The sequence below is a fragment of the Monopterus albus genome, unplaced genomic scaffold, assembly GCF_001952655.1.
Source record: "Monopterus albus unplaced genomic scaffold, M_albus_1.0 scaffold7.1, whole genome shotgun sequence".
NCBI classification, from domain to species: Eukaryota; Metazoa; Chordata; class Actinopteri; order Synbranchiformes; family Synbranchidae; genus Monopterus; species Monopterus albus.
In genome coordinates this window covers 3,770,655-3,794,052 of record NW_018127887.1, presented here as the reverse complement: position 1 = coordinate 3,794,052, position 23,398 = coordinate 3,770,655, and the positions used below count along the sequence as shown (strand labels likewise).

Sequence of the window (23,398 nt, the reverse complement as noted above, 5' to 3'; positions counted from 1 at the left end):
GAAACATGAGTGGTAAAACAATCCGCCAAGTTGAAAGTAAATATTTTAGCTAGATTATGTAAATCAGTCTATTTGGATATGAAAACAAACTTGATCACACTAAAAATGTTAAAAATCCTTCACTGCACAGGAAACTTTAGAGCAAGTACGATAGGTCAAAGTTAAATAAGAAAGTTGGTCTGTAAACTTTGATAGATGTTAATAAATGATAGTGTGGAGTTCCAACCAAATTTAGCTCTGATTCTTGCTCCAAAGGATTTCTGTTTAGCCATGTCACCACAATGACCTGGTGACTACAATGTTATCATTACTGTAAGCCCAAAACTTCTAAAAATAAATCCAAGTAATCAGGCTTTTCCTTTAAGTCAGTTATTTATTTCTGAATAGGTTAAATTATCTGCTTGAGTCAAATGAGTTGACTTTCTCTGCATCACTCCTGGAAAAAAATACTAGTGAAAAACCTTTTTACCTTCCTGCCTGCCTCATTGTTATGCAGGTTCATCAGACGACGTGGGGTCTTTTTAATCTCACGAGCATCAACAAAGCGACGAGAGAACTCGAGGCCGTATTTGATGTCAGCTGAGCAGCCTCCCCACTTCCAGCCTTCTTCCTGATTGTAATACCCCTGCTTCTCCCGGTCACAGCCGCACTGGCTCAGGTTGCCCTGGCTGCACGCAGCTGTGATAGCGTGAGCCACCCCTGCTGCTGTGATGGCATAGGTGAAAGCTGCTTCCCGACTGCCTGAAAGAAGGAAAATAGACATTTTACAGAAACAATAAGCTGTGAAGAGGTACTGCATTATAGGTATCTGTCATGATAAAGCAATGGTAGTTATCACACAGCTACTGTAAATACAAAAACTCAGCATACATTTTGACCTCAAACACCTGGAACAAAGCATAAAGACCTTTTCAAATGTGTTTGTAATATTCCACTTCAGTATTGTTAACATTAAACCCAAATATTTCAGTCACACCATCTAACACCATGGAGAACCTGATCTTAATAGACAGTACAGAAAATGTACATCTGCACCATCATATTGATAAGCTACCAAACATTCCCTCTCTCTCCTAAACAGCTTCCCTCATGCACCTTGGCAGAAATGTGGTCATATTTCCAAATGTAAAGTCCTTGGGCCAGGCCTGACAGAGTGCGATGTTGGAATTCCACTGTGGGGAGAGCTGGTCTAGGTGCTGTCCAAAGTGCTGAACTCCTCAATGGGAGCACCTTGTGCTGCTGCCCAAACTGCAAACAGCTGGGGTCTGCAGGTCTCGCTGCCTCACCCACACCGTGAACTGACGAGAAAGAAGAAACTCTGGAGTGCCAGAGCCAGATGGCACCAAGACTGCACATAAAATCAGCAGCTAAAGCTGAACAGGGGATATTTTACCTGTTCTGTGTGTTGTGTGTACAATTCTGGTGAATTCAGCTTTTATAATTTGTGTGCTTTCATTTGACTTTATGATCCCTCAGATTATTATCTATAAGCTGAGAAAAGTCCCTGTCTGCTTGGGTGTTTGCCTCTGGAGAAAATGCCGAATATGCTGACACCAGATAAAAATAAGATATAGTTTTAGGGTTTGAGAAAGTCTATAACATTAACAAGGAAATGTTTTCACTGCACCAACTATAATACACATGCTAGTAAAAGCTAAAAATGTTCTTGCTTTTGTCTTGCAGAAACTCTTTTGTGCCAACACTAATGGTTATATAATAGGTCACCCTATTTTTAAATTAATTGATTAGTGATTTAGTTAATAAACTACAACATGATGCTTATTTTATCTGTAATTTTACATAGAGAAAAGCTCCTAACCCTTACCCTAACAAACCTGAAACTGGCAAATGTTTGACATTTTTCCATGATACATGACCTAAATGGTTACCAAAACTGTTGCTGATCAACTTATCATTAAGCATTAAAACTAATCCCATTTTTAGCATGCACTCATCACAGAACATTACATTAAGGGTGCTTTGGAATGTTAGTGACAGATTTAAGATGACAAGAGACAGGTACAAAGGAAATGACGATGCCCATGCCTTTCTCTTCCTAAATATTTCAGAGTGCACACTGCTAATGGTTACAAAGGGATCTTAGAAGGCCTCTCCTGCTTGAAAACAGGCTGTGAGCTTTTACAGCTTGGTCTCCCTTCAACTGGCAGTAATCTGGAAGGGGCTGAGCAGCAGAAACAAGGCTAACCGCAAAGTGTTTCAGGGGGCCTTTCAGCATTTGAAGAGGAATGTTTTGTAAGTGTTTTGATGATGTATGTTGTGTAATCTCCTCACTTGAGTTTATTGGAATCTCTCTTGGTAAAATGCACTTCTGCACTCCAGAGAACCAAAAGCTCTGTGGTGATGTATCATTTTTAAAGACTTTCAGAGAAACAGTTAATAAGCTTGTCAGATCAGTTTGACAACAAACTTGACTGCATTACTTGAGATCTAAACAACTATTCAAATGTTCTGGATGTTCTTTCACTGCATGGGTCACAGGACTTGGGTGTGCAGTGCAAAGGATAACTCAGATCTTCTGTGGTCAGATTCCTCAGACTGAGTTGTTTGCAAGTGAAATCTAGTAGAATCTAATAAGAATAACTCAACAATTTTGATGAATATTGGTGAGTTCTGGTGAATATTTCTCAGTTAAATCATAAAGTACTGGGATATATTTTGCCTGTAACCTGTTAAAGCATTTCAGATGTGACATTTCCAACATGTTTTCAAATCAATAGGTTTCAAACTAATTTACAAAACCTGAGTGCAAATTGGAGCCATAGCTTGTTTAAATCTCGTGAAACACTGAATAAAGAAATAAACTGTCAGATACCGTAAACATTCAATACATACACTGTCAGATATTACTGACATACCTACAGTCAAGTCCACCAAAAGCAGAAATAATATCCTAAAATGAGCAAATGGAGGACATGTTTACATCTGCAGCAGCAAAGTACAACAATAAAATGGAATTTCTGAGTAGACAAAATACAAAAAATATCTCAGACATGTGAGAAGAAAACACAATATGGTGTTTCTGCCTGACCAAGTACATAAAACCTTTGTTTATTTTACCTTATTCAATGGGTGCAGACAGTGCAGTCAGATAGAAATAAAACTGCTAGTGCGAGCTGGAGCCGATCATAGCCATGAGCATGTACTAATATTCTATGGTTTGTTTCAGCTATGTGTACTAACTTTATGCAGCTTTTTTCAGCATTTAAGAAGTGTTATGCAATTCAAAATAAACTGCTTATGTAGTCATTTGCAGCTTTTCCCCTCTTATTTCTTAACTGGGAGTTTTGTACCTCTTATTCTAGTCTTAGGGGCATTTCCTGACCTCTCAGAGACATTTTCACCCAAACCACTGTTAATTTCCTATCTTGGCACTGGTGCTGCAGAGCTGTCATGGCCACAGCTTTGCCCAATGGGGGCTGACTCACAACCACTTGCTTTTCTGTTTAGCAGCAGAGCTGTGCCCCACCAGCATGCGGTGGAGTACTGCCCCCCACCTCACACACATGCACAAATGTAGATGCATAATTGTAACATATGTGCTTTCACATGCATATGCTTGCATTCAAATTCTCAGTGACCTGCAACATAATAACAACAAACACATGCACACTACTATGAACCACCACACACATACACTGTTAAAAACACATTTGCACATAGATGCACAAATAGAGCATTGCTGTCATGTTCAAAACAAGAGAAGCCGTTTCCAGAAAAAGGGTGGTTCCCTAAGCCATACAGTAGATGCATGTCCATTTCTGGGCCCCCTGAGTTGTGCTGTTCATGGAGAAAATGATGATGATGGGTCTTGTACTGGTTGTCACCCCCTGGTGGGTCTGGCACTGCCAAAACTCTGCCTGCCCATAATGAAAGCCAACTACACAAGTCTTGGGACTGTGGTGAACCAAAGGAGACATTGAAAATCAGATTTTCAGCACTTAAAATATGTTGTTCACTTATTATAACCATCCATGTGTATGGAGCATTCCTTTTGCCCATCTAATCCAAATCAAATCATACAGTATTATCTGTGATTATCCTTACAAGCAAAACATCAAAAATAAAAATCACTTTTTCACTTCAACTAAATGCAGGATTGCACTTGAAGTGAAAGAATTGTTTAGATTAAATCCTATGCATGATTAAAAAGCATGATGAAGAGAAATAAATAAATATTGTTCTTTCAAAGGGACAGAAATCAAAGATTCACAAGTTCTGATAGTGCACAAAGAAATATACTGATACAGCTATGACAAGGTAACTCCAGATTTTAACAACAATACTCATTTGTCTGAATAGACATGCGGTTGATGAATTATGGAGGAGAAGAAGCGCCCATAACAGCAGCATAAACCCCTAAAGTATCTGGCCCCAGAGTCCTGAAAGCCCTCCAGGAGGAACCACCCTGGGATAGCCTCGCTAGCTGCCAGTGGAAAATTGGAGTGACCAAAAAAACCTCAATGAACTTGGAAACATCCAGGAGAGATGAATGGAGGAACGTTAAACCAGATGTCTAATGGAGTTTAGTGGCAAGTGTCTGCTACACTATCCAAGAAAGTAAGGAGGAAGACGCTCAGCCTGCTTCATTCAGAACAGGTACTGGAGTTCATAAACAAGCATAAAATATCCTGTTATATCTCTGTGTCATGGACTAAATGCAGAGATGCAATGATGACTACTGACCGCACCACGCTGGATACTGGCCACTGCTGCAATGTCTGTCATGTCTTTTGATCATCTGCTGAAACTGGGACATAAAAAAAATCTCTGCATGTAGTGGCGAGCCACTACAACAGCAATCTGTGTTTAGAGCTGAAGGCAGCACACCACTAGACAAATTTCACATGACACAACACAGAAGATTTACAACCAATGACACTGTACAAGCTGCACTGTTAGAGAATAGGCTAACTGATGCTGCCTCTGAACCCAGCAGGTCTTGTTTTGGCCTGGGACAAGAAGAGGAAGAGAAATGATATGCTGGAGTGAGACTGGCTATCGATGCCCATCGAAGTTAAAGGACTGAAATCTAAACTGAAGGAATCAGCAACATTGTTACAGTATATCTTATAGCTTACTTTAGGTTTCTTGATTATGTGAGCATGTTTGACAACACGACTTGATTTTGATTACTGAGGTTGCACAAGCAGGTAAGAATGTTTGTGAAATAAGTGAAGTGCAGTGAACATGCTGACACAGAGCAACACAGATTCACCCTAATTACTGCAGATGTGAAAATACTAGATATAGTACTGTGTAAGGATAGGTGAAAACAGTCGGAGAGAATTAGTTTAGGCTGGAATACTGGTCTGGGCTTTGCCAAGCAACAGGAAGACACACACACACACACACACACACACACACGTATAAACAGACCGGCACAGCCCAGCAGTGCAGCTGAATACCCTCTCCACACATGTCAAGCTTGTTGGTGGAGCAGTGAAGGGGAAAGCTTTCTAAAGGCCCTCTCATCCCAGATATGCACTCACACCCCAGGGACACGTGAGGATTGGATTGCATAAGAAATGACATCTCAGCAACACACCGATACACTGGATTTTTAGACCTTCATATCTATTGAGCACAGGGACATCCTGTCACGGACAAATGGCAACATGGTGAGCAAAGGGAAAAGTGTCACCTGCTGGTGGTCAGGAGTCTGTACACTTGTGGGGACAGAAGATTACAAGTAGGGCAGCAAACATGTTTTTCCACCAAATGACATGGCAAGTGAAAATTCTCCAAACTCACCTGAAACTTTGACTCAATTACTATGTTTTACTCTGTAAACTATGTTTTAAAGTATAAATGGAGATAACCAACATACAGTAGCTAAGACTGCCGTTTCTGAGCCTGTTCAGGTACAAACTGACTTTAAACTAAATCCTTTTTGGTGTTTCTCTACTTTACCCTTGTACTCTCTCTGCCTTGCTGCACTGCTACAGTCCAAATAAAGTGAAACCAGTAAATCTATAAAAGTCCCTGGTCTTCATTTCAAAAAGAAAAATCTACATTTTAAATGATAAAATCTAAATATTTACTGTACTGCTCAAACTTTTTTATGCAAAACAGTAAATCAAACGGAAATCTGATATGCTGATCGTACATAGAATTTAATGTACACTCTATTATGAGTTTTTCCATACTGTACATATACTGTATAATAAAATGATGACACCAAAATACTGAAGACAAGCTCTAACATAGTCTTCTTCACACTGGAATGGTACAGGGCCTCAGAGAAGGGAAAGAAACTTGGAGGAAAACCCCTAGCTTTGTATACCAATCACTGAACTGACTAATGCGCTCTCTACTACTGTTTTCCGTTCCGCTTTATGTACCGTTGCTATGAACATATGCTCCCAGCAAATTATAGACAAAGTTGTGGTCCATGAGGTTTGCAGCTCGAGGAATTAGCACAGCCGTGTTCCTGTACAAAAAAATAATATTGTTTTACCAGAACTAGGCTACACATTTTCGATGTACTCGCATCACAGAGCCAGGGATGTGACACACTTTGGCATAGTCGTTCACTGTAGGGTCTCAAGTTTGATTCATATAATAAGGAGGGCTTTGAGCAGTAAAGCTAAAACAATTATGAGGATATTTAACGTTGCCGGTATTAAATGCGGAGAATCAAAGTAAGCTGCCTCCCAGGCATAGAAAACTGGGCTGGCAGAAAATATCTCAAAAGCATAGTTTTTCTTCCCCGATCTCCCTGAGGTAGAGATAAAGCTTTTTGACTGAAAACTCAGACTTGCTAAAACAAGCACAAATCCTTCTTCCCACCCTTTCATCCTAATAATGAGACCAAATCAGGACCTCACCTGCTTAGATCTGGAAATGTAGGCCTGTAAGTGCTTTACAAGCTAATCATCAAGTTCATGTGAGGACAGTGTTGAGGATTTTCCTCAGTTTCATTTGACTCTGTTTCATCTTCAATGGAAACATATTTACTGAGATATATATCAATCCCACATCATATCACTGAAGATATCATTATCATCATCACTATAATCAGCAAGTCAAATATGCCACTGATGACATGTTTCATTTCTCATTACAAAAGAAACCTCCAGACCTAACATTTTCACATTCACTCATATCCATCAAATCCTCAAATAAAGCACCAGGTCGCATAACATCCACTCCCTCCTACCAGCGTCTCTCTGCCTCAAACCCACTGACTCTCCCTCTCTCTGTGCTCTCACCCAAGTGGGCCAGCGTGATTGTTGGCAAATGTAAATGTCCAGTGGCAGCCCAGCATGTGGATAATACAGTGAACTGGTGGGACTGTGTGTAACAAAGCAAACTGTGAGATTACAGTTGATCCTCTTGTATCCTGTTTCTTCCTTCATCTAGCGGCACTGGCAGACACAGACAGACACAGATCCCACTGATAATACAACACCGTGGAGAGAGCTGAATGACATACACACATACAGGGGCCCGAGGGCTAGGGCCAAATATGACCCTGGGCCACAGCAGCAGACAAACAGTGGGTGGGTTGAAGAAAGACAGTGAGAGAGGGGTGAGTGAAAGGAGAAGGACCCCAGCTCCTGACACACCCACACAGTCTGAGACAGAGAACTGATGGCTGGACAAGTTAAGGCTTCTGGTGATGATAGCACTGTTTGGTAACGTAGGATGAGCGACCCTACCCTAGATAGAGACGCATGTTATGGGCAGGAGATGTGAAGCAAAACACTGGGGGAAAACAAAGAGTAGGAGATGACCTTTACCAAGCCATGACGACCACAGCCCACACACTGTTAAACAACACATCAGACTCTGCTATCTGATAAAGTTAGGGGAAAGAATCTACAAGCTGACACATACCTACAGTACAAGCTGACTGTTTTCTCTGGACGCATATTGGAGGAGGGCTGAGAGGATTACGGCAACCCACATGATGATGGGCTGAAAAATAAGCCTTTTATCCACCATCGTTCCACCATAACGCAACGCACGCATCATTTCCACGCTGTTATCCACATGGTACCAATGACTTGGCTTGGGTAACTCGACTTTACATTGGATCAGAGATATTTTGTTTGTGACTGCAGCCACAATTTAGCATCCTTTCATGATAACATTTTTTTATCTGTATGGGATAATAGGATTGGGTTAATGATAACCACGATTTGCCTGAAGGGTGCACGGCCAACAAAAGACTTATCCCACAAAGGGAAATATCTTGGCGGCAGTGAGATGATTGATGGTATTTTGGGAGAGTTCACCGGTGTCAAAGTATCCACTTGTGTGCTTTTGAAAAACCCGCAGTTTTGACTCATGTGTTTTAACTGGGTTTGTTAGGCTAGTCCTGGGTATAATACTCACTGCCAACTGCCGGGGTAACGCTGGAGTGTTTTTCAAGCAAGAATTTAACTGTGAAGTTAATGATGATAGCCTTTAAAATACAAGAAGTAAAGGAACCTGCTGAGTTTATAGATTCAGCATTTCTTTTTAAATTTTGGAATAATCATTAGGTTGACAGTGTAGGTGGCTGAAACCGATTTATTTGCTTTCAAGGAAAGAATGCTGTGGCTGCTATTTAACTTCAATGTCTATTTTTTAGACTGCATCATTACATGATTTAAATGGAGTTTGTTAACGTTCAGCTGAATCGAAATTAATATTTCAGCTTGCATTTCATTTCGCATTGTCAAAATAGGGACACAAAGCACCAACGGAACCATATGGTCATTGGACATTTTCTTCTCCATTCATTATTAGCCGTAGGTGGACTATGATGTTGTACTTGCATTCTGTGGGGATATGATTTGACCACACATGACCATCAACTGATTCCGAGAAGGGGAAGGAGCTCCAGAGCATTTACAATCTGCAAGTAATTTGTTGTCCTCCAACCAGGAGCCTATACAGTGGTGCACGCAAATGCTAGATGGAGGAAAGCACACTAATGGCGACCTCAAGCCTTCAACAGATAAAATGTTGGGGTCATAATCATTAATTATTAGCCTAACTGTAATCTTTTAACTGCACCTGATTTTATGCATGAACATGTGAGTAATGCAACTTTTTAACAAGAAAAAGCAAGCAACTATTTCAGAAAAACTTGAATGACACCACTATGTTTCTCAAATAAGAGCCAAAGATTATGACTGTGTTTGATTAAAAACTGTAGTTTTTTTTTTTTTTTTTTTTTTAAATAAGCTGTTAGTCAGGAAAACCAAAATTCAGTGCATCTGTTGTCTGACATGTTGCATCCACAAATAAACAGACTCCAAATCTTAAATCTTCAGTGAATTTAGGTTTTATAAAAGAGTATGGTATGTAAAACATGAGGCCAAAATCCCATGATTTGTATCAACTACATCCTTTTTGCACTTACTTATCCTCCTCCACTGTTAAAACTGGGAATACAAAAGCTGAACTCAGCACTGAGTTATGTCTGGCACTATCTGTAGTGACCTTTCGCCTGCACAAAGGGGGAGCTCTGCTCAAAGGAGTCCTGGATCTCCAGCTCCTGATCAAGTATGTGCCTGTCCAGGAGTTCTTTCCACGCAAGTGGTTTTCAATGAACCTGCAAACTTAAACACCCTTAATCTGAGTAGACACTGGTTTGGCCCCTGCAGCCCAACAGTCCTGACAGGTGGATCACCAACTGCCTTCATTGCACTCTGAGCTTCCAAAAGGAGTGAGAGTGTGAAAGAGAGATGAGGGAGGAACTGCCTGGGGGGCAATTCTGTCAAAGGATGGGAAAATACAGACTTAAACACACCCTATATTCTCTAAACCCTCTCCAGTCTAAAGCCTCCACATTTTACTTTATTATTGGTTTTTTTGGTAACTAATCAGATACATTTATTTCCTCATTTCCCTGTTGTCCCCATCCTTTTTAGTAGTGAAGCAGAGTTTAGGGCATCAACTCGATGCCGATCAGAGGTAAACGAGAGAGACAGAAAAAGAGAGTAAATGGAAAGAAAACCAAAAGAGAGCGAGGTATGATGTAGGTCAAAGAGGAAAACAGGCATTTCCTTGTGTATTCTCTTACATATTCTTCTTGTTTCAAAGCAACATTAATAAACAAAGTATTGCCAGCAACATTTGATGTTTAAATCAAACACTGCTATTAAAAAAACACAGCAGTATTCCCTCTGCAGATAAAGGCTCACCTGTTCAAGTGTTGCATCCATTCTTGTGCAATGGGCCAGAGGCAGCATGATTGAACTTTTGTAATATTTCACTAGCAGCCACACAAGAACCCTTTTTCAAATGAAAAGCATGAATCAGGACAGTGACAATCTGGTTGGAAAGTCAGACAGAGAGTAACCAGAGCAGGCCATCTTATGACAAGGGGGCCAGCGTTGGCCTTTGATGCCGAGTGTAGCCGTTGAAAGGTGTCCATTTTCAAGCTCTAATCACCAACATCAAGTGCACTGCAATTTGAACAGAACCGTAAGGTGTTCATAAGCAGGTCTTTAAGTAAAGGGCATCCCTGTTCCAGGTGGTTAGCCAAAGGAATGTCTGATGGTACACAAGATGAGGCTTCTTAAGTCAAAACATGCTATTAAAGAAGGGGACAAGTATAAATATATTGTAATAGTTGTATTTATTTCCAAATACTGAATATACCAAAGCTCAGAAGCAGCAGTTTATATACAGTATGTGTGTGTTACTTGAGCTTTTGAATGGAACGAAGAGCACTTCCTGGATCAAAAGGCACATTGACTTATGTGAGATGTGTAACAAACTACATGGGCCTTTCAATGCACTTCAAGCATGGGTGAACACACCCAAATATGCATAATAAAACTGCATCAACAAATCACAGAATCACGGGATCGGTCTTGACGGGAATATTTAAAACAGAATGATTCATCCAGAAACCAGGCCAAGGATTATCACCATTCTTATCCTGAACCCTCCTCCTTTCCTCAACTCGGTGACAGATCAGTCTCTAATTTTGTTATTACTTCTTAACAGGCTGCAACAAGCCACTCAATAACACCCATTTCTGTTAACACAGGATAATTCATGGCACATTTTTACAGACTAAAGCTACCAAGTAGTGCCAACACCATAGCAGGGCACAAGGGGAAGAAATCTGCATTTGCAGAGGAAACAGACACAATTAAACTGCTGGTTTCAAATCTCACTGCAAGTTTATGGTGTTGCTCTCCAGTTTGTCAGTCAGAGCATAATAAGAAAGCCAGTGCCACAAGAATGGTGATGCTGTCATTTTTCCATCAGTCCACCAACCCTCAGGTCTACTGTTCAGCTGAGTAACTGTCAGAAACAGCGCGTAATGTGGCCGAAAAGTGTTAGGTGAACTCAAATAAATGGCCAGACGAGGAAGTGTAAAACAAAACCATCTCTTTATTAAGAGAACTAACGTTGAACAAAAAAAAACCATACAAGACACGGTGAAAAACACAAAACTCACATGTCCTTAACAGTCCGAGGTCAGAGCCAGCAAACACATCCAACAGAGGTGATCCAAAATACGTAGTCCAGAGGGAAGTCCGATATCATACACTGTGGCAGTCCGAGACAAGAGGGCAAAGCAGAAACGAATATACCAAGGTAACAGTCCAGGTCAGAAACACAAGATACCAAAACCGAAGGAAAGCTGGAGAGTTAGAGCTGGGGTCTAGAACAATCTGGCAGCGTCCTGGTGGGAGGACGCTGCCTAAATAGAGGTGCAAACAATAATGAAACAGGTGAAATCAATGTGAGTGAAGAAGAACGTAAAAAGACCGAAACTAAGGTGAAACAAAAACAGGAAGTAACGTCAAAATAAAAGCAGGACAGGAAGCAGCGAAACCGAATCATGACAGTACAAGGCAACGCAGGAGGTACAAGCAGAAGCCGGATCCTGAACGGAATATGCTTTTCTGTTAAGTGTCAAGTAAATATCACATGACCAGACCTATAAACCTTCGCCCGATTGCCGGCTGGGATTGGCTCCGGTCACCCCCCCGTGACCCTGCTCAGGGAACAAACGGTAGAAAATGAATGAAAGAACGGGAGTAGCTTTTCTTGATTATGATGATGTGGGAATTTGCAGATTTGGAGTGATGTAAAGCACAGTGTCGAACTTCCATGGGAGTTCTACAGAAGCCATGGTGTCTCTGGTCTCCCACAGTGGCCTAGTGCGACACTGCTAAAGTCAACATGCACATTCAGATCCCCATTACTATCATTCCAACCTACTGTGAAGTGCTTGCCTCAAGGTGTAGTACCCAATCGCACAACTGTAACAAGCAACATATCTTATCACTGTGTGTAGGGAGAATAGCCAGTGTTAAACTTTGACGATTACATATTTCCAGTATAACAAATTAAACACTTTTGAACATAATAAGAGGAAAACACACTATCATTAGTGCTAAACTAGTGAAAATACGAATGAGCAGAACTCTCTAAGAGTGCTTTTAGGGAAGTGGTAACAACAATCTGTACGTGATGAGCCCATTCAACTCTAAAAATGAGCAGCAGCTACACAACACCTCACCCACAAAAGGTTCAGTTCACTTGAGTTCTATTTTGATTTGTCCCAATAACCTGCTTCCTGTGTGCATATACGCATTGTGCGAGATCAGTGAAGGTGGAGAACAACTGGTTAGATATATATTGAAAGTAGTTTTACATAACCATTGTTCTATTGATCTTTGAAGGGGCTAACAACAGTCACTACACACCCCACTGAAACACTAACACAAGATGTTGGTATTATGCATAGCTGGACACTGCCACTCTCCAGATAACCATGCTGACAAGGAATACTCTGTGCTGATTGACACAAGCCTAATTGATAGATTATCACAGTAAAAAGTCACTTGGATTAGTCGCCACACTTCATTTGTCATTTCTGGTAATCAAGGATGGTGATGGTAGCTGACACAACTGACACAAGGTTGATTATAATAGTGCAGCTAGCCTGTAAAACATGCATTTCTACATACAGGTCTCTTCTCAGTGCTGACCACAGACCAGAAAGATATCTGAATACATTACCAGGCATTCAGAAAGGGTACAGTAGTAAAACAATATCTGGACATGCTAGATACAGCTTTGTAAACAAATGTGCAAAATGAACAGTCACTGTTTTAAGCTAGTCCTCAGTTTAAAATTTTTATCCAAACCAGTTACCGACTTGTTTTTGCTGAAGTAATTTTCTAGTCAATGAATGAAGCTATTGTTCTAACAACAATTTATCAATAACACATTTATTACACAATGATATTAGCATGTGTTTCAATTTGCCACTTGCCAATGCATCTCCTGATTAAAGTAACTCATTAAAATATAAAACATTTTTGTATTACAGATAGCACTGTAGTCTTTTTGATTCTTTTTACAAAACTTAAACCTCTTTAGGCCTGGTTCTACCTTCTAAAACCATGAACCCACATCCTGATCACAACCCAGAGCACAAGCCTCTGTTTAGATAGTTTAACAATCCCGTGGACAAAGAGCTGCTGTGTGCATTTCACTGAAGCCATGGGTTCGACCAAATATGCCAACACTGTCAAGAGAAACAAACAATGCAACGTTTTCTCCCTTTTTCCTGTGTGAAGTAGAGGAATAACACCACTGTCTTAAACGAAAGAGGAAGAGCCCAGGACTGTTACAGGGCACAAATCTTAGAGCAGGAATTTCCTCAGTCAAGATGAGAAGACATTTCTTACAGTTTTTGCAAACTATCATAGACAGAACTTCAGTACAGAGTAAGATTACAATGGCAATGACACACAGCTAGAGGTGTAATCAAGTTTCATGTTGGTCTAAAAAAAGACATCACCAATGGGATACTTTATTGAGAAAGCCAACAAGTTCCGTCGATACCAAGCAATCATGACACCATTTAGATTTCTATACTCCAACACACTTTAGGTATACAGTATAATAAATAAAAATACAAACATCAGTCCTACAAAAGTGCTGAAAAGACACACAGATACTTCCAGTGAACCAGTGCCCTATCATTCCTAAATCTCTACACCCTTTAAAAGAGCATAATAGAATGACTGAAAGGAGGAGGAGAGGGGATGCTGAGTGTTGAGGAAAACAACATTCTCCATTACAAAATAAAGTGCCACATTCACAAAGAGGAAAAATGCTTTTGGAGAGGGAGCTGGAGCTAATTCAGCTACTCCTTAGGAAGAGTGATTGTTAACAGAGCCACTGGATTAAATGCATAACCCAACCGCAACATAATGGCAACAAAGCATCTTCTAAATGAAAAGGAATATATAAAAGTCCTTGTAAAACAAAAGCAATGCAAAAGAGGTTTGCAGAACGCCAAGTTTCTCAAACAAAAGCATTGTAAATGTAAATGTTTGTCTGCTTTAGGCCTTTTTCTGTATGTATGTGCACACTCTCATGAACCAGCCAGACATGGACACAACCAATTTAGCCCGATTAACAACAGATGTGTTCATCTATTTTAGTTCAACAAGCATTCTCTGCAATAACACGATTAGTTGTCTCCTCATTTGTGATATCGTTTTTCAACCATACTGTACATTTTCCCCATTATGTCTCCAGTGCCTTTCGGTAGCTCTTCCAGAACTTTGGCGTAGCCAGCAATGGTCGGCGTGCTGCTAACCAATAGGCTCATTGCAGAACTTACATCAACAGAAACTAGAGCGCACTGGAGAAATACAATATATGAAGTTCTTGAGCAATGCCAATGCAAATGGTTATACAATAGAGAGTCAAAGAGGCTGTGTTGTTGCTTTGAGTTTTGACTGTGTGATGTGCACAGTTAGGGTTTGGCTTGTGAAGAGCCATATTTCATGGGGCTCAAAGGGTCGGGAGCTGGTACCACATTGATACGCTTCTTGTACTCTTTCCTAAAACTGAGACAATGGTATGGCTCGAAACAGGAATTATGCAACTACTTTTTCTTTTGGAGTAGGAACGTCAGTGGTTGTCATTGTCAAATTTATTATCATTGCCAAATGACTATTAGAGATCACAGACTGAAAAAGCGTTCATCACCTTTGCTTTGCAGCATCCAAGCTTTAATTCATTTCCAGTATTCAACTGTCAATGATCCGCTAGGTTTGCTACACACACGCCAAACACCAGATCAGTCATTTAAGATATTTCTTTCTCCCCAGCAATGACCACGTCACTTACACAACATTCATACCCTCAAGGGTTCACCCTTATATTACCCCCTCAAGGTTACAAACACCAAATTCTATACTGTACAATAATGTCACATAGGGGTGTGTATTCTGCTGTTGGTTTATTGCAGTACATCACTGAATTTGTATATTGCTCAAACCAAAGTGATGTGCTCAAACCTTAAATGCTGTTTTTATGGCTGCAACACCAAATGTGTAATCTTGTGCAGCATTTTTGACATGTACCTTTACTTCAGCATGCTATTTTTGGTATTTTGGGGAAGCTTTGGGATCTGACCTCCACAAAAAATAACATTCTAATATCATATCAAGTAGGAAAATTGGGCAACTGCCCCAAGGTCCTAGAGGCCCTAGAAACTCTGGGTTTATTGGACTGATATTTGGTATTCTGAATGACAGCAAATTTGTTAGAGGCCACCACTAAAGTACAATATCAATCAAGATGGGTCCTGTATTACTACCAATTTTTTGACGCCTCTTTTTGCATTAGAATCTGATGTGAACTTCTTGATACTGGTGTATTTTTTGCTAACATGGTAGCATATTACTAAATAGAGTTACGTTTAATTAAATTATCACACTCTAAATAACAGATACATTGATGAATAGGTTTCTACAGCCATGTCCAGAAGTTTGGACAAAGTTCTGCTACATAACATACATTTGTCATAATGTACTGAAAGTCCTGCAGGGTAGAAGAACTTAATGCTAGATCAAAGAATTAAATCAAAACTAACTTAAGAATTTATATAAACCTAAATTCAACCATAGTCCTGAGTAAAAAAAAAGGTCAGAAATTAAATATATTCACTGAAGAAGTGCATAGTGGTAAAACTCCCATCATAAAAAATATCCTCATGCCAACAACTAAGGCTCAAAAGGTTCCCACAAGGGCCCAGACTGACCTACTCGCAGCTCCTGACCGAAGACTGTCCTTTCTCCCAGCGCCGAACAGTTCCAGCGTCCATATCGGAACTGGTACTGACACTCGTTGATGCCCATCTGGGCGCCTTCACCCACAACAATGATGGCGTCCGGGCGGCTCTGGCAGATGGCCCGCTGGCGAGGTGCCAGACCAGGAATCTTGTTGCAGATGATGTTGGCACCCAGAGCCACCACCGAGGACAGGGCCCTGCCAAAGTGAGAAAAACACACCACCACACACGCCCATGAGTGTTCATGCACACACATCAACAGTCAAACAGACATATGCACACAGGACAACATACATACATACATACATACATACATGCATGCATGGTTGCAAACACACACACACACACACAAACAGAAACTCAGTTAGAACTTCCAGAGGATGGTCAAACTGAGTCACTTATGTGAGACTCTCCAGATTAGGATTCAGTTCAGCTAATGATTAATGCATGTTCTACAGTGAAAACAAAGCTGAGCTGCATGAAAACATTGCTATTTGACATATTGCAGGTAAATCAAAAACCTGAAAATGTAACTGGGGGGCTGTTCTTAAACAAATACACTTGTTCCATGTCTTGTGCTGTAGATGGAGGGTTCATTCAGCCAAATGTCACACAAAATATTATTCCTTATGGTTTGTGTAATTATATGTTTGAAACTTGTTCAGGGTGTAAAGTGCTGCCCATAAATTTTACTGGGCTGTTTTTACTTAAGACATGTTTCCATGGAAAATACATAAGGTTTTCAACACTGGTCATCTTAATTTGTAGGGTAAAGTAAAAGACACACCTTCTCAGTTCTCCTCAGGAAGACTTCATCACATCTGATCTCTTGATGTGATAATACCAAAACATATGTTAAAAATGGTTTTGCAACCACTGAGAAAGCTAAAACAGATTACAGCTTAACAAAGCACTGACTTTCTCATGTATGTTTATGGCCCTTAAAACCATGTAGATACATACTTTTCAAACATGTCAGGGCCAGGGAGCCATAACTGAGCATGGAGGCGAATGCTAGCTTTGAAGTATGACGTCGACCTCCAAAGGTTCACCACAAACAAGGCAAACTAATGCAGGCAAGTTGCGTGTCAGTGAAAAGCGACAGTGGTATAAAAGGAGTGAAAAGGAAGAATGGGTGGGGGTGGAAGGGACTGAGAAAGAGAAAGAGAGGCACAGAGTTCTGTGAATTCTAGTCCACAGTGATCTTGGTAGGAGACCCCTGACTAAGAACAAAGACATGATCGCTGATTAGAAATTGCTCATAAAATGGTGTTCCCTTGGCACTGATTGCATAAGTTTCTCCACAAAGACAGAAAAACAAATCTCAGTTTCAAGCAAATAAACCATAACTGCAGCAATGTGTATCTATTACAAGACTGAGCATGGCACACTTTCTTTTGGTCTTGCCAGCACAGTGAGGGTACCATACTGAGAATATACAGTAAAAGGGAAAGTGTCATTGTGCGTATACTGCTGATTTTGCAAACCTTGCACCAGAATGTATCACTTATACTACCTCAACTAAGATTTTTTTTTCAATTGGACTAAAAATGTCTATTTCCAAAAAAAAAACACCATGACCCTAATTCATGTTGCTCTGTGTTTTAGTATATGGTCAACTGAAGGCAGTAACTTCAAAATATAAAAGAGCTAAAAATGAGAACATTACTGATATTTCAGTAAATGACTCTAATGCATTTTATTGCCCCTGGTTTTATATGATAACAGAAGTTCTAATCACCCTTAACATTTATTATGCAATAAAGTGAATTTCTCCAGGTGCACATTTCTTGTCTTAATGAGCCTGACCTTATGGTTTATGCAGACTAGATGTCATCGTTGCCATGAACAACCACATCTACAGCAGAGGGTCACAGCAGTTCAAGCTTGTTTAAGAGCAGATAGAGCAAAGAAGGTTTGAAAGCAGCAGCAGGCCTGAGTATTTGCTGTGGATGCTGAGAACACCTGATGAATTTCTTTTGTTCTTTAAAAACTGATACAACATGACTGATATTTTCAAGTTTAACAAACTGAACTCATAATAACCTTCCCTCTTTCTCATGTCATTCACCTGCTAATTCACAAAATCACTGTCTAGTATGGGCAATCCAAACCATCAGACAACACCAAACAGAGAATTCCAGAGCTAAGCTTTTAAATCCCTGCATCATCAAAGTGCACAAACCGATTCTGTTTGCTTAGCGTGTACCCTGTGTGTATACGGCAACACCTTGGGGACAGCTCACCCACGATCACACAGATATACTGTCATATACACTGTCGACAGAAATTTAAACACGACTAAAATGTCACTAAATTGGTCTGTTTACAGTAGATGCTGCAGTTGCACAAACACTTTATGCCAAACACAAGGTGTGATTTAATAACAGCATCATTCAATTCAGGTTTAGATGTGACACAGATGTGTTTTTCTGGTACTTGCTAAACAACAGGTGTTATGATTTATAATTTTTTTACCATATTTGAACACTGCACAATACTATGTACCATACATATACCTAAATTAAAAGTATTGTGAATCTATAAGTAAACTGTTCCTGTGTATTTTGCAGTAAATGCATTCAAGGTGTTGTAGGTTTTTAGATCACACATTCGGCTTCACTTCTATACTCAGAGATGCCATTTTTAAATTCTTAAAAAGATGAGGTTATGTTTGGCAAGTTGTGGCTTTATGTCTATAAAATGTATGATATGAATAAAACTCATCCAGCATTAAATCCCATACTAGCACAGGTTTCTGAAATGTGAGCTAACAATAAATCATTTGGAAAAACGTATATGTGAACCATGTGTCAGTGGTGAGGAATTTACAAATATTTAGTGGCAGGGTAGTGTGGCCTAAAAGACTACGTCATGACATACACTGGGCTCAGAACCGCCTACTCCATCACATGGAATGCTTTGAACCTATCTTAGACACTGTGAAGCCCCCAGGCGTGCATCTTCTACCGAGCAATGCACTCACGAAAATGCCTGACACACAGCTTAACTAAGTCAACAGAATAAGTGCTCTTCTTTTTCCAAGAGTAAGAAAAAAACTGTTAATGGAATCTGATTTTCCTTTTATACTGCTCATTTACAAATATGACGGTTTAAAATCAGCAGTGCAGTGAACAAAATCCTATTTGCATCTGTTTAAACCTTATCCACAGTTGCACACTGGTCAGGACAGTGTGATAATACTGTAACAAAACAGTAAAAATGTTCAGATTATTGTCATTGGAACATTTAGTGTGAAATTCCTCAATATTGTAGTGTGAGGTGTGAAATGGCCCAAAAAGCTCTTCATGGATTGTTGCTGATGGATCATTTGCCACACAGCTCTACATATTTTAGAGTCTGACATGCCAAAACTCTAGTTTCATGAGGTGGTATTGCATTATGGTATATTTAAATGCTCTCCTGAAAACATATTTTGTGGTCAGTGCTCAACAGAAAACATACTTAAATAATCAAAACAAACAATGGTATGTAGCTTTCATGTGTAAGCCATCACTTAGCAGTGTAGCCCACTTTTAGCTGAAAACCAAAAACCACATCTATTTCAGCGTCAGGTTTGGGGTCTCTGGGCAGCAGAGGAAGGAGCAAGGGAGCATGGTTGAATAATTATTTTGGAAGCTTTATGAAAGCCAGTATTCTTCTTCAAGAGTAATTCTCCTTTAATTCAAAGCCACAGGGCTTTAGAGTGTCAATCACGTGCACGTTGCAGGAAGATATTTTAAAATGTGGGTTCAAATGATAACATCAAAATGTTGAGATTTAACCAGAGATGAGGTAATGCACAGAGATAATCCCTCTCACGCTCTGACAGGTTAACGGTGCTGGCATATGTAAAAACTATCCATACACAGGGAAGAAGGCAGAATCTCAGCATCCGATTCTCTTGAACATCTCTGCCACTCTGTGGCCAAAATGAATCCGCGTAGCAGTTACAAACATGTTTTGCGTTCTGATATTGCAAAATATTTGCAACAGTACACATACAAACCACAGCTTTCTCACAAGACATCCTCATCCGCCTGCATAAGGCACATTAGCGCATTCGGGTTTTCACCTAATTCGTTTATTCCCACGTGGATCGTTCTCCCAGCGTTATTCCTACTGGTGAATGTTCTGCATGGGATTTCACACTTGTATAACATTAGTGTGTGAAAACTATCCTTAAATTAAATTAAATTAAACGTTTTGCCTAAAACGCATATTTGTTACGCCTGATCTGCGCCGTTACTTTTGGCAGCAGTCTAAACAACTTCAACTCCATCTCCAATCTGTGTTTAAGGAAAACTAAAGGCATTCGCCTCAGAACCGGCGTCTGATGATCAAGATAAAGGACATGAAGCCCGTTGTCCGGCCAGAAGGCTGCAGAGGAGCTAAAGCAAACCTGTGTGTTTCTGAGGATGAGCGCGCGCACTCTGAAGTAAATTAAGGAGCCGTTAATTGGCTCAAACTTACAGGTAGCTGCCACTCGTCAGGATGAGGAAGATCTGTGGATAGTAGACTGACAGCAGTACACTGCGCGACGAGAAGATGATCATGATGACATTGAGCAAATGGCCACGTTCGGACTGACTGGTACGACGCAGGAGGATGAAAAAAAAAACTTCCTTAATTCCCGGTTTAAGTCCCTTTCGCACAAATCAGAAGAAGGTGCTGTGCGTGTCCGTGTCTTTTGTGTGGTGGCTCTACGCAGCTTCAAGCTCCCAGGGCCATGTGTGCGCTGAGATTGGCTCTGTCATCTCTCAGCAGCGGAGGCTGTTACACAGTACTGTGGTTCCCGAGCCGGAATGATGATGGTTTTAGGGATTTTGCATGGCAGAAAAGTGCCTCTCTCCACTCTCATGAGAGTCGTGCCTGCCATTGGGCAGAAAGAGACACTATCCGCCCACTTTGCCCCAACGGGACAATAGGGTGACACTGATCCAATCCCCGTTGGGCGTGCAGGAGGTTTCATTCATCACCACCCCACACACATTCTTCCCCACCACCCCGCCAACCAAAAATAAACATAGACGCTGGATGCATGAGCTTCACGCCATCATCACGGCTCTGTGTGCACAAAACCAGTACATTTCATATGCAGGATCGTTCTGAATCAACAAGTTGGTGTCACACTAACTCACAAGTCTTAATAACAGAGAAGGTTCTTACTGCTCGGTATTGGTGTCAATGTGCGAGTGAGCATAAAGCATCTTTATGTAAAGAATTGTCCTTACCATCTGTGATATTCTATGTCCTATGGTAGCAGGAGGTCCTATATCATTCCCTTGGAGACATAACGTACACTTGTTTACTCTAATATGAGTTTTTCAGTGACCTTACTGTCACGTGGCAGCACTAGGCGTCTATAATATTCATCTAATTTCCCATTGCTTAACGCCATGGAAACCGAAATGCACAAAAAGCACGTTTACTGCCCAGGACTAGATCTGATAAGAGAAATAAAATACTTGTGGAGATTTTGTCTCAGAGCTTATTGAGTGGGGGGCTGTTATCGCCTCAGCATCGCGACTCTCACTCAACACCTGCAGGCTCCAGTACATGAAGAGGGTGCCATGAAAGATGTAGCCAGAGTAAAAGGATGGCAGGAGTGAGCTATGTGCTCGGGCTTAGTAAAGAAGGAGATATGTGATTTCCCTCTATATTGGCGCTACTGTCATATGATACGGGCATCTGTGCAAATTTAAGTTATACGCTTCATTCCACATAAGGTTTTAATAAAGAAGAATGACACTTTTTTTTGTTTGGTTCATGGCGATGTCTCCGAAAATACAATAAAATCAATACACAAGCCTTAAAGTTGTATGGACATAATCATTTTATTTTACTAAGAAAAATTAGGTGGATCACATGTGATAGTGTACAGTAGGTCTGTATTTGGTTACAGCTTTTTAAAGTAGTTGCAGATAAAACAAAGTTGACAACTATTGATGCATATTTTGTTATAGTGTCAGAAAATAACGTGCTGATTTGATGGGACTGTCCTCCACTGCATTATCATTTGCCATGCATTTATTTTTGCATACTTAGATGAAATTATATGGTTTGAAGTTATAATTTCAGTTTCAGGGGATCTCTGTAAAAAATAAAAATGTTTTAATGTTACTATTCGGAGAAAAAAAAAACATAAGTAAGAATGTCCCATGCGTGCAGACGTGAAAAATGCACCTAACAAAAACTCCTATAGAGTTTGTGATTGATACAATGATTCTAAAGTGCCTATAGGGTCCTACAATTATGTTTGAGGGGGACTGTTATAGGGCAGCACAGAAGGAACGGATACAAGTACTAAGGTGTTTATGCATCAAGGTGAGGTATTGCAAAACAGGTAAAAACTCCGTCTGGGCAAAGGAATGTGGAAATACAACTCAGTCCGCCGCTATTAATGAAGGTATGCAGGGGTGAGCTGGATCTGAAGTAGAGACTGCGGCTCAAACCATCTTTTGCAAAGAGGCAGGAGTCTCACGAAGTGACCCTAATAGCTCTCTCACAGCAAATACGAATCTATCGTATTTCTTGTTGGTACGCGACCTGATCTGCAACTTTTACGCACAATAGATTCCTCGGTATATGTCTCTATTAAAACCGTTTTAGGTACACCTGTAAAACACCTTTTATACATCGTTCTTTAGTCTGAGGTCAGAGGGCAACCGATGCTTCCCTGTAAAAATCTGGAATGTAAGTGTCGCAATAAATTTGATATTCAAGTTGCGCATGTGAACAAAACAGTCTAGGCATGAATCATATAAAGAGAAACTCACCCAAGTCTGAGGTATATGATGCCAAAACACAGGAACACGTAGAGACTCCGCTTTCGGGGGGGTTTGTGCATGATCGTTACCACTTTATCCAGATGCCATGCACTGTAACACAAAGTGGTCACGCGTTCCGTTCACATTGGCAGGTTTCCTAACCCTTCCAGATGCACGTATATCGCCTATTTTCCACGACCTCAAGCCGAAGCGCCTCTGAACTCTTGGGCTCCATGGTCCAGCAATGCAGGTGAGATGCTGATGACAACCTGTAAGGTGACTAGGAACTCCAAAATGAAACTTGAGAGAGTATCGGATTTGAAAGGTGAATGAGTTCTTGGAGGAAGTGCCTCCTATTCGTCCTTATTTTGACGGTAGAGCCTAATTAACATTTCCCATTTGCTGCGACTTGCATATAAAAAAAGAAAAGGAAAACTATTTGCATTTGCTGCGAGTTCTGTGCCAACTTGTGGAATTTCACTTGCTGTTTCTACTCTTTGAAGACATTTTAAACCCCGTCCATGTTAGTAACTTAAAACAGCCAGGT

At 40.5% G+C, this 23,398-nt stretch overlaps 1 protein-coding gene across 2 annotated transcripts in view; it reads right to left on the bottom strand.

The window, feature by feature from the left end:
• Positions 1-23,106, bottom strand: part of wnt7bb (wingless-type MMTV integration site family, member 7Bb) — a 32,881-nt gene extending 9,775 nt beyond the window's left edge. The window contains exons 1-3 of one of the 2 annotated variants that reach the window (XM_020625391.1): positions 22,861-23,106; positions 16,052-16,278; positions 470-741 (exon numbers count right to left, since the gene is read on the bottom strand). In XM_020625391.1, the coding sequence (XP_020481047.1) occupies positions 470-741; positions 16,052-16,278; positions 22,861-22,931 (570 nt within the window). In that variant the 5' untranslated portion in view covers positions 22,932-23,106. Of the gene's footprint in view, positions 1-469; positions 742-16,051; positions 16,279-20,554; positions 20,874-22,860 lie in introns of those variants that run through there. The other variant, XM_020625381.1, reaches the window with a different exon arrangement.
• Between the last annotated feature and the right edge of the window lie 292 nt (positions 23,107-23,398).